The sequence below is a fragment of the Dioscorea cayenensis genome, chromosome 18 (genome assembly GCF_009730915.1).
Source record: "Dioscorea cayenensis subsp. rotundata cultivar TDr96_F1 chromosome 18, TDr96_F1_v2_PseudoChromosome.rev07_lg8_w22 25.fasta, whole genome shotgun sequence".
NCBI classification, from domain to species: domain Eukaryota; kingdom Viridiplantae; phylum Streptophyta; class Magnoliopsida; order Dioscoreales; family Dioscoreaceae; genus Dioscorea; species Dioscorea cayenensis.
Window position 1 is genome coordinate 2,038,206 of NC_052488.1, and position 12,740 is coordinate 2,050,945.

Genomic DNA, 12,740 nt, shown 5'->3' on the forward strand with positions numbered 1-12,740 from the left:
ACACCCCTGAAGAATCTCTAACTCCCGGAAATTTTTTTTCAAATTTCGAATTCAAAATTTCCTATCTTATCTATAATCTCCTCCCTTTTTTTAATATATTTTTATATATTTTTTATTATTTTTTCATTAACATTTTTCATTTTTTATTATTTTATTAATTTCCCTCTTTCTTTTTGTTATTATATTTTATTAATTATATATATATATATATATTTTAAATGTCAAACGACATTTTCAACCAATATATATATATCTTTGAAATGTCAAACGACATTTTCAACCAATATATATATCTTCAAAAATATATATATATATATATATTCTCTCTTCTCTTTTTTTTATATCATTATTATTTTTTCATTTACCTCCCTATTTTTATTTAGAATAGGATAATGCCTATTTTTTTTTTCTTCTTTGCTCCTATTTGAAATAGGAGAAGATGGTTTATCATTATCATTTTTTTTATTTATCTTTTTTTTTTGTTTGATTTTAATTCAAAGTAGGACACCAAGACCAAGTTTCTAATGGGATTAGAAATGAAAATTTCTATATAAACAATATAATAAATTTTAATTATTTGTTTCTCATGTTTAATTTTTTAATTTTTAAGAAATTATTATCATTTAGACCCTTCATTTTCAATTTTGTCAATTAAATTTGTTTGTAATGTACACTAAATTTTTTTAAATTTTTTTTTGAAGTTCATGTTAATAAAATATTAAGAAAATTCGTTAAAATTTTTTTTATTAAACAAAAAAGTCACAATACCGACTTATGTATTTTAATAATGTTTTTAAAGAAAAAAAAAACATTTATGAGGATTTTTGTATTTTGAGTTATACCACGTTATAGTCACACGATTTGATGGATATCAACTAATTTTTTTTCTTGGAAAAAACACTAAGTACTGTATTGCTCAATAATCTTCACATTAATATTTTTATAATATTGTATGTGTTTGTATATATATACAACACTATAATGCTAAACAATAAACATCAAAATAAGGAAATAAAATAATTCAAATAACTATCCTAATTTAGAATATTGAAAGAAGTATTAAAAGATCTAATCAAATCCTTAAAGATCTTGTTTATATAAACTTTGAATTAAAAAAATTAAGAAAATCAATTTAAAAAAAAGAAAAAATCAAATAAAACATATAGGAGGGCCAAAAAATTCAATTATAAAAAATTATCACGTAAAAAAAATCATCACAAAAAACCTATTAAAAAAATTAAAATAATTAAAATAAATTTTTTGAAATTCATCTAATTGACTCAATAAAATTTTTAAAATAATTGTTAGTTTATTGTATGATAAACTTAATTAATGAGTTATAAATTAATAAATTAATAGTGTATTGCTCAGTAATCTTCACATTAATATTTTTATAATATTGTATGTGTGTATATATATATATATATATATACAACTATAATGCTAAACAATAAACATCAAAATAAGGAAATAAAATAATTCAAAAAACTATCCTAATTAAGAAGATTGAAAGAATTTTTAGAAGTTCTAATCAAATCCTTAGAGATCTTGTTTATATAGACTTTGAATTAAAAAAAATAAAAAAAACAATTAAAAAAAGAGAGAGAAAATCAAATAAAAATATAGGAGGGTAAAAAAAATCAATTATAAAAAATTATAACGTGAAAAAAATCACTAAAAAAAACCTATTAAAAAATAATAATTAAAACACCCAATTGGTGTCCGTCAGGGTTTTTTTTCATCTTTCATTTTATTTATTCATTTATATTTTAATTTCTCTCCCTTTTAATTTTTTTTTTTTCAATTTTTTTCTCTTTCTTTGCGTTACACTATCAATTTATTAACATGTAACTCATAAATCAAGTTTATTATATGGAAAACTAACAACTATTTTAAAATCATATATACACACACTATCTTTTCAACCAATTTGAAAACTAAATCTTGGCCGTTCAAAAGAATCTCCGTGCTTCATTCGAAACTTCGGCAACGGAGAGAGAGTGATCGAGGAAAGGAAGTCAAGGTCTCTTTTTTTTTTTTAATTGTTTTCTAGTGATTAATGACGATGATTTCATGGTATTTGAATGTTGATGGTCTCTAGTTCTAGGTTTTTGAGGGGAAGGGGATGGTCTCCTTATTAATTTGAATTTTATTTGAATTAAGTTTAGATGATATTAATTTAATTTTTTATTTGAATCAATAATATGTTTTATCATTTTATCATTATAATCATTTATGTTAATTGATACTTTGATTATAATAATAATCTACTTTGAATTTAAAGCAAAGCTAATAAAAAGATTATATATAAATAAGGTCCCTTTTCTTGTATATCCAGTGCCATCCGGATAGATTGGAAGAGCTTAATAGGTATCTTCAAGGCGCATATTTCAATTTCATATTTTATTTGCTATGGGAGGTAAGATTTTATGCCATTAATATAAGACTATTTTTAATATTTCTTGGTAAAATTTGTGGGATTTTTTACCCTGGAGTAGTTGTATTATTTGTTCCTGGTGATCTAGGTTTGATGGAGATATGAAAATGATTTGTTTTTGGCTCATTGATGGTTATATATATATATATATATATATATATATATATTGCTTTTTAGATTCAGATTGATTTTGTAATATGTAATGCAATTGTTTGGATTTCTTGTTTGATTTTTAATATTTATTAGTTTTCAAAAGTTTGTTTAAACTTTATAATTTTTAGAGACCAAGAATAATATGTAATGCAATTGTTTGGATTTCTTGGTTGATTTTTAACATTTATTAGTTTCAAAAGTTTGGGTCAACTTTTTTTCTTTTATAGAGATCAAGAATTGATGGATACAGTAATATAATATTAGGTTATGGTTTAGGTATTTCTTGGTTGATTTGTTAATATTTTTAACTTAAGAATCATTTTGGAGATATTCAATACAACGCGTTTGGTGTTTTATTTTTTAATTTATAAGTTTATGATTTTAGATTTTGATTTAAAGTTGTGGAATGCAATAACTTATTGTTCTAGTATTTGTTTGCCTAAAATACTTAATTATGTTTTTTGGGTTATGTAATGCGCACACTTGTTTGTTGTTTTTTTTTTTAAGTAATATTTGTATGATTTGAATATTGTTTTCATGGTGCACTTTTTGTTTTAATGATTCCCTTTAGTATGGTTTGAAATATGATTTATTTTAAGTAGGGGAATTTTATAGGCATATATAGTGTATTATAAAAGCAACATGAATCAAGTGCTAAATATGTTCTCATCTTTTGGCATTTTGGTATGATTATTTGTTAGTTAAAATTTTTTTTTAAACTAATTTGCCTTTAAAGTTGATTGTAATAAATCAACCCATGCTCCCCTTGTGGTGGTGAGATTTAACTCGTCAGTTTTGTCTTTGATATTATACTTGAAGTTTGATTATTATAATTAAATGCTTAATTAGGTATGTTGTTAACATATGCAAATTCTCATAAACTAAGACAGTTAGTGGTTTTCTATTTTATTTGTTTTTGAGAGGCCACTCAAAGAAAATGCAAAAAATAAAAAAATGCTCGTCATTAATTGCAGATTTTCTAGATATTGTTGTTGTTTGCTTTCTGATTAATTTTATGCTTGATTTGGAATTTTTGTTTCTATTTAACTTATTCGTGACATAAGTGAAAAACAAACCTTCATCTATATATATTATGGTCTTCATTTGTTGTTATGCCTGATTTTAATTTTCTTGCTCTTTTTACTGTAAATATGAGCTCCTAAATCCCACCTGCTCTTTTATACTGTCCATTTTTCTTCATTTCTTAATGAAATTTAGTTGATCACACACAGGTGGTAATGCCAGCTTTGCCACAATGCAGAAGGTTTCCTCTGAAAATCAAGAAAGTCTAAAACAACAGATGCCAAATCTACCAGCTGCTACACAGTTTCCACATTTGCAAGCACAACAATCAGTATCGATGGAAACACAATCAGCATACGAGGAAGTACAATCTGCATACAAGAAAGCACAGTCAGCGTATTTGCAAGCAAATTTTGTATACTTGCAAGCACAGACCGCGTACCGCAAATCGACACCACAATTGTCATCGCAATTGCCTCTTCCGCCATTGCCACCACCACCTCCAATGTCCATGCCATCTCGATTGTCTGGATTCGGCCTGACATCATCCGCTTCCAACCAAGCTCCACCACAAATGCCATCACAGCTTCCTTATCCATCACTTTCAATGTCGATGACAAATCGGTTGTTTTACTACACTTCAGCTTCTAATCAAGCTCAACATTTGCTGAATTTACAAGCACAATTGGCAAACTTACGAGCACAATTCACAAAACTGCAATTGTCATCGCGGTTACCTCCACCACCACCACCACCTCCAATGCCGGTGCCAACTCAGACTTCGGCTTTTAACCAAGCTCCATGTTCTCTTTCTCTTGAGCAGACACTCCAACAAAATTGTAGGAACCTTGCTGAAAATGGTGTTGCTTTAAACAGAATAACATCGAATATGCCGATGCCACCTCAGTTATCTAACATCACTTCGGCTTCCAATCAAGCTCAACAGATATTGAATCTACAAGCACAGTTTGCAGAACTGCAAGCACAATTCACAAAACTGCAATTGTCATCGCAACCAACTCAGACTCCGGCTTCTAACCAAGTTCCATGTTCTCTTCCTCTTCAACAACAACTCCAACAGAATGGCAAGAACCTTACTGAAAGTGGTGATAGCACATTTGCTTTAAACAGAATGGCAGCAACCTTGCATCCAATGTCAGTGCAACCTCAGTTCTCTGGTCTCATGACTTCAACTTCCAATCAAGCTCAACAAATTCTGAATCTACAAGCACAATTTGAAGAATTGCAAGCACAATTCTCAAAACTGCAATTGTCATCACAACCAACTCAGACTTGGGTTTCTAACCAAGTTCCATGTTCTCTTCCACTTCAAGAGCAACTCCAACAGAATGACATTGGTGATGATGATGATGACCTTCAAAGTACTGCAGGTTCTAGATAGACATCATGATTCTAGCTTTTCTCATGAACCTCTTCTAGCTAGATGAAGTTTTAATCTAATAAAAATTTTATATAACTTGGATAAGACAACCCTATGTTGGTTCTCAGAAATGATTTATTTAAGACCATTCAAAATTTGATTGATACATATATTGATATATATATATATATATATATTTATATGTGTGTGTGTGTGATCTTTTTCAAAATTTTCAGTCTCGGAAGCATGAATTGGTTTGATACTATCAAAGTTTATGACAAGCTATTTTAGAAATGCCAAAAAATATAATTTTTCCTTTTGTGGATATAATGAGCGTTAGATGTTTGATACTCATGTGAGTTCTCCAAAGAAGAAGAAGAAGAAAAAGATCAAATTGTGAGCTTTCTTCTCAATTGATCTACAATTCTTTATCTTTGATCCATGAATTTTTATTTTTCATCTAAAGATATCTGTGGATCACACAATCATTGGATAGTTAGCAATGTAATTCAATTTGATTGTTGTGTTTTTGTTTCAATTTTGCATGCATGTGTGTATTGCGTGCAAGATGTATGAAAAAATTTGGATTTGAATGATGATCACATGAATATGAATACTGTTTTAAGGATCAAGGAAACAGATATTGTTCTTTGATTGTTTTTGGATGTGTTAGTGTATTGCACGCAAGGTGCTTGTAGACATGTTTCTTTGATTTTTAAGGTAGTCAATCACCTGAAATGGAGGACCATCTCTGGCTGAATTTCTCTGTACCTGTGATTCATTGCCAATTTGTTTTGTTCAATGGTTAAGATTGTACTCATTTTATGGATTAGATGTAAATGAATAAAAAATTTGCTATGTCTTTAATATTAAATTTAATAAAATCATCTAGAGATAATTTTATTCACATTTATTTTATTTTTTTAATTACATCTCTTATAAATAAGAGCATTAAATATATATATATATATATCTAATGAGACTTATGATCGAATTTTCAAAATCCTAATGAAACTTATCCTCTTTGAACAATAAATAATTTCAATTTAGATTAGTGATGGTAAATTTAGATAAAAAGGAATCTAAACTTAAATGTTTAGAAGGTAGTTTATTTTATTAATTTTTATATCAATATTCAATTGATAGATTTAAAAAAAGTATAGATTGAAAATAAATTTATCTTATTTATTCTTCTGGAGGAGGATCAAAACCATTTGAAACACATGCCATGACACTTTCAATGGTTCTATTTGATATTTACTATTAAAGTTATCCCCATCCCATGTATAAATAATAAATTAGAAATGGTTGATATTTTTTTCTTTTTGTGGGTTGGAAGTGAAGCAGTCCAAGTCCAATTAAAGGTATTTGTATCATATAATAAAAAAGTATGTCAACAACCTTAGTAAAAAAATTCCAATTGAAAAAAAGAACTGTAATCCAGTGAATACTTTAGTGGTTACTAGGGGTGGACATGGGCCGGGCTGGGTCGGGTCTGGGCTGGGCTAGACTCAAAAATACAACCCATATATTCGATCTGGCAGTAGCATGTTCGACCAAATTGCTTTTGATCCAAACCCCGACCCATTTGATCATTAGTTTGCTGCGCCCAAATGTAACCCGACCCAAAAAAATAAATAATTTTTTTATGAAATAATTGAAATAACTAAATAAAAACTACTACTACAACCCCTAAAAATTTTTTTCAAACATTTTTAAAAAAATACAACACGAGTATTATAAATGCTTACTCTTTTTCAGTTCTATTACTATTATATATATAATTATATATATTATAAATAATATATGATATATATTATTTATTTATTCGAGTCGGGTCTGGGTCGGGTCAAAAATCATCCGACCCAAACTCACTGAAATTCAATCGGCTAAAACATTCTGAGCCTCAACCCTGCTTTTTGGGTCAACTTTCTAAACCTGCGCCTGACTTTTTATACTGGGTCGAGCCAGCTCATGGGTCGCCCGGCCCATGTCCACCCCTAGTGGTTACAAATTAAAAGTTCAAATATTCACATTGACAGAAGTGTGATTGGGAGTTTACTGTGTGACAAGATTCATACAAAGGCCAGGCAAACTTCACTATGAAGCCACCAAGAATGTTAAGATATCCACAAAGGCTAAGCTCTTATGGTATTCAGTATTGTTAGTTGTTAGTGATTTGATTTTTGCATTGAATTTGAGCGGGAGTCTGTTAGAGATTAATATAGAATATACGTATGACTTATCCTTTATTTTATTTATGTGTCCATATCAGAGTTAGCCAAAGTTGGTTATGGATTCTTAAAGTCATGAACTTATTTCAAAAAGTAATGCAAGTCATGGGTTTGTTCCTGGGAGTAAGGTAAGTCATGGTCATAGTGGTGTAATGGGTAATTCAATGGTGAAAATGGTTGTATTTCTACACCATAGTTCACTGAACAAGAAGCAGGGTAGTTTTGTGTCACACATGTTATGCTCACAAGGTACTTGATATAATGCTTGAGTGAAATTGGCCTTCATTTATCTTACTGTTTTTACTTGTGCACTCGAAGTCTATACTCTATCAATTTTAATAATAGAATTATAAATCTATTTGTTGCATGGATTCACTTGTCAATAAAGTCTAATTTATATTTTTTTTTTATAAATATTTTTAATTAGATCATTAAGTGCAGTATTTTGGATTTCTTACTAGTACCTGCTCTGCTTGTCATTTGCTGCCTCTTTTCAATCCTTGTATTTTTTTTTAACACATGCATTCATCAAGGACTCTGGATACATTTAATCCTTAAGCTTTGGCTTTGGTTCGAACGCTGAATTGGTGACTAGAGTCATAGAGCTCCACGCTTCTTCAATTATGTTCCTCTATTTATCCATGATAGTCTCTTTTTACATGGTGGCTTTTAATGTAAAACTCAGGGATTTGCAGCCACGGAAACATTTATCTGTTTCTATTCACAGGTCCTCACTTGATCATATTAAGAATTGCTTATTTCTAAGATAACTTAACTGCATATCTTCATTTTCCTGTGTATGCAAAGGTTCTTAATAGCTGCCATTTTGAGGATGCATGTGATTAAAAAGGAGAGATGGGGAAGTAAAAAAAAATATATGACAATTTATAATTGAAAGCCACATGGTTCTTAATTGGCATTATGATAAATTATAAAATGTTAATGCTTTTGCAAATTGGATTTGGGAGATAATTAGATAGATCTATTTGGGTGCCTTTTTGCAGCTTCAAGAAATAAATTAGTCTTTTTAAGAGAATCAAAACAAAATTCAGCCTATTTTATAAAGTTCCAGACCGGTTGGCTACAGCACTTGCTTTCTTTTCATTTCCTATATGGCCATATTTGTCTTCTATTTATATTCATGTATTTATTTGGGTGCCTTAATTATCTGACTTTGTTCTCTGATCAGCACATTCTCTGAATACAATTTGTAGTAGCATTCAACATTCACATGAAATTCAATTGAGATGGTGTCATATGATCATAAACTTAATTCCTTCACTATTACTAGATCATATATCGCTCAATTTTATTATTTACATAGTTTACTTAATCCAACTAGCTAGTTTATGCAATCATTTTTCTCATATATTGCCATTCTTAAACATAGTTCATTTGTTGCCCTTAATATCCATTTGTAGAATATTGTCTTTTGCATTTGTAGAATATAGCTCATTCCTAATTCTTATAAAGATTCATAAGAATTAAGGAAAATTAGTGTCTTATTGAACCATGTTCATTCTTTTTTATTATAAAAGGTAAACAAAGCAATCATGTTGACTGTTTTATATTTGCTTGGCATCTTGCAATTCATTTGAAAGGCTATGCAGTTGTTTTGTTTTCAAGTTTTAACAAGGATCTTTGATGCATTGGCAGACAATTGAGATTCTTCTAAGTAAAAAGTGTTTCTGGATATGGAGGTTAGTTTTCATCTTGTTTATGTCTTTTAATGATTCATAATGGTGCTTACATAATTATCACATGAAAGTATAATGTAAAAATAAAATTTTGATAGCTTTTACTATGTTGCAGGTTTACTTAACATTGATCTATAAAATCTAAATTAGTTAATGGAATAGTTTCTTCAATAGATTTATGTGATTTTTAATATGAACTTCACAAATATCCTTTTCAAATTATTTTTTCTTTAGAAATTGAACAAAAATATTCGGAATATTCAGATTGCCAGTGAGTATTTGTAATAATGGCTCTTGAAAAATCAATTAATCATGCATTCATGGTCTCTGACTTGTTTCATTTATAATTTTTTTTCCCCAAACATCTTATTAGTCATAGTGGCAGTTATTTATTTAAGAGGAAATTTTACTTGCTTATTATGGGATATTTATTGTAAATTATATATATATATATATAAAAGATTGGATTTTGATTGAATAAGGTTGGAATTTTTTTATATGTTTTGGAGATTTTGAAGAATTCATGGTTAAAGATTGAGAGGGTTGAAGATGAAGAGGACACACAAAAGCTTTTTACTTTGTGTAATTAACCCACAAAATATTTTGTAATGAAAGTACATAATTAATCAAAATACATTACACTTTAGCTCATAACTTGTCAATAAAAGTCAATGGAATTAAATTTAGGATATTTTTGAATGTATTGAAAGATTTATGTTTTTTATTTAATTTAGAGGTGGTTATAACCGCCTCTAAAAGTATGAACATATAAGAGTAATGAAAATTTATTAGTTAGTAACCACCTCTAAAACTATTAACAAGTGATGAAAATTTAGTAACTATAAAGGGGTTATAATTTACGAGGTGGGTGAAAAAAACTATCTTTATAAGACTTGTAAACCGTCTCAAAAGCACTTTTTTTGGTGTAATGATGCTTGATAGCACACATGGAAACATTCAATTTGCATGCTCCTTTACCGTCACTCTCGACTAACCCGTCTCTTTTGTATTCATCTTCCTTTCCTTGTTGATAGTTTTCAAGTGATTGATGATATATATTAATTCATTTCATTAGTATTGAATGCTGATCGTTTCGAGTTATGGTTCTTCTTTCTCCTTTTTTTTTCTCTCTAATTTGTCTTTTCTTTTAATTATTATATATTATATCTTGTATGTAGAGTTGAAAATTCTATTGATGTTTGGGGCCTTGATTCAAGAATTGAAGTCTAGTCTAGCCTATGCATCTTCAACTGGCAACGAGAAGTGGGTTGAACCAGAAAAAAAAAATAAAAAGTAAAAAATAATGCTGAATTTAAATTTTAAAAGATTTATAAATATTAAACAATTCTATTAATTCAAACTTGAGATTATAATAATCAATATTTTAAAATTATAAAATATATATCCATTTAAAATTTTGATTTATGCACTAAATTTATAAATAATATAATTAAAAAACAACTTTAAACAAATTTATATCTAACTAAATTATTAAATACAACAATTATTCAAAAATAATCTAATGAATAATTAAAATTTTCATAACAATTAATTATAACAAATATCTACCATTATTTTCACAGCAATTTTCATAATTAAAAAATATTTAACAAATATATAACAATCATTTAACAAATATAAGTATTTTTACGCAACAAATAATCACACAAAAATTAAAAAAAAAATTGTATTAGATAGAAAACAAACAGAAAAAATGATAAATCCTTATAATGAAAATGAAACATAAACTTAGAAATAATTGATCAAAGAGAAAAACTCACCAATCCATGCGATCGGCAATGGTTTTTTAGAGATTTTGAGAGAGTAATTGCAATTTTTAGTATTGTGGGCTCTTTTCTTTTCACCCGGCATTTGATTAGGGTTATACTAGTCAAAAAGCATGGATCACAAATAAAATTTTTTTTTTTTTTTTATATTTCAGATGATTGTGGGTTCATGACTCCTATTAGGGGCAAGCCCCTAATATTAATTACCCCAGACAATGTTATGAGAACCTCCGATTAAGAAATAAGTGTGAACGAGAAATAACTGAGTAAACATAACAATTTTTTTTTTGTTAATTTCAAAGATGCATATGAACACATGATCATAGGCGAGAATACACAAGTATTAAGTGAGCTATTTTCTAAGAAAATTTAACAAGAAATTTTTTTTTTTTTTTTAAATAGAGAGCTATTTTTATCATGCTCTTTAAACTTTCTTTCTTTTTTTGCTTGGCTGACACTTTTATCTCCTTTATAACAGAAGACCCTTTTTTAGCTCTGTGAATGTAACCCTCCTCGATTTCTTCTTCTTCTTCTTTTTGTACGTGAGTTTGAATCTTGACACATCGCTTAGTTCTCAAGCTGCGGCCACTCTACATTCATGAGTTGCCTACTTGGTCATTTTTGCTTCTTTTATCGCTGAAGACTTTGGCCCTTTGTGCTTGTAAAATCTCCAGCTCCTAGACTTGTGAAAACTCCTCAAGTCTTTGACTTCTTGATGCCTTAAAACTTCAGAGTTGCATTTTGTCGCTTACATGAGACGTTTAGGTCTTGACTCTTCAATGTTTTTGAGCCTTGACCATCAGATTTTTAAGTTGTGACCTTCAACATGGTTAGGTCATTAACTTGATAATTTTGACTTACTTTTAAAATGGATCTCAAGCTGTAATTATGAACTTGATTTCCGTTAGTTCAATCACTAATTGAGTTATCTAACTTTTTTTTTTTTTGAAAGAGACCTCATAATGGGCTTCAGGATAAATTTTTGCCAACTTAACTTTTTCAATGAGTGTTGACGAGAGACATTTTTTTCTTTTTTGTGAAAATTTTCATTCTTTTTCTTTAATGTGAAATTTTTCATTTTTTTACTCTTCCTTTCATTTCAAGAAATGATTTTTTTTTTTCACTTTTCATTTCACCTCTTTTCACTCCAACGAGTGTCAAAAGGCCTACAAGTGAGCTTGAAGAGAGATTTTTTTTAAAATTAATTTTCACCCCAGTGAGTGTCAAAAGACCTCAATGTGAGTTCAGAGAGGATTTTAGTGTGCTCCTTTAAAAAAATTGTTTTTTACCCCCAAGAGTGTTAAGACTTCAAGGGGGAGTTTGAGAGGTTTATAAGAATTTCTCTTTACTCCAACAAAGTCAAGACTTCAAGGTGGAATGAGAGAAATTCATGAAAATTTCTCGTTACCCCAAAAAAGTCAAGACTTCGAGGTGAAATGAGAGAAATTGATGAAAATTTCTCGTTACCCTAAAAAAGTCAAGACTTCGAGGTGAAATGAGAGAAATTGATGAAAATTTCTCGTTACCCCAAGAAAGTCAAAACTTCGAGGTGAAATGAGAGAAATTGATGAAAATTTCTCGTTACTCCAAGGTGAAATGAGAGAAATTGATGAAAATTTCTCGTTACTCCAAGAAAGTCAAGACTTCGAGGTGGAATGAGAGACACTTATGAAAATTTTTTGTTACCCCAAAAAAGTCAAAACTTCGAGGTGGAATAAGAGAAATTTATGAAAATTTCTCGTTACCCCAAGAAAGTCAAAATTTTGAGGTGGAATGAGAGAAATTTATAAAAATTTCTCGTTACCCCAAAAAAATCAAGACTTCAAGGTGGAATGAGAGAAATTTATGAACATTTCTCGTTGCCCCAAAAAAAATCAAAACTTCAATGTGGAATGAGAGAAATTTCATAGGATTTTTCTAGAGGAGGCCCTGCAAAGAAAATTACCAAAATATCCTCAATAAATTCATCCATCATTCATTTTCATATCTTCTCCCTTTTTTTCCCTTCATTTTTTCCTCCTTTTTTTC

General features: G+C 28.8%; 1 protein-coding gene across 1 annotated transcript; it reads left to right on the forward strand.

Moving 5' to 3' along the window:
* Positions 1 to 1,975: 1,975 nt before the first annotated feature.
* Positions 1,976 to 5,125, forward strand: LOC120282692 (mediator of RNA polymerase II transcription subunit 15-like). Its single transcript, XM_039289545.1, has 2 exons — positions 1,976 to 2,023; positions 3,823 to 5,125. The coding sequence occupies exon 2, from the start codon at positions 3,846 to 3,848 to the stop codon at positions 5,013 to 5,015; it is 1,170 nt and encodes a 389-aa protein (XP_039145479.1). The 5' UTR covers positions 1,976 to 2,023; positions 3,823 to 3,845; the 3' UTR covers positions 5,016 to 5,125.
* The last annotated feature ends 7,615 nt before the right edge of the window (positions 5,126 to 12,740 follow it).

Excerpts from the sequence above, each read along its gene's own strand:
- LOC120282692 (XM_039289545.1), top strand. The coding sequence starts at position 3,846 with ATGCAGAAGGTTTCCTCTGAAAATCAAGAAAGTCTAAAACAACAGATG.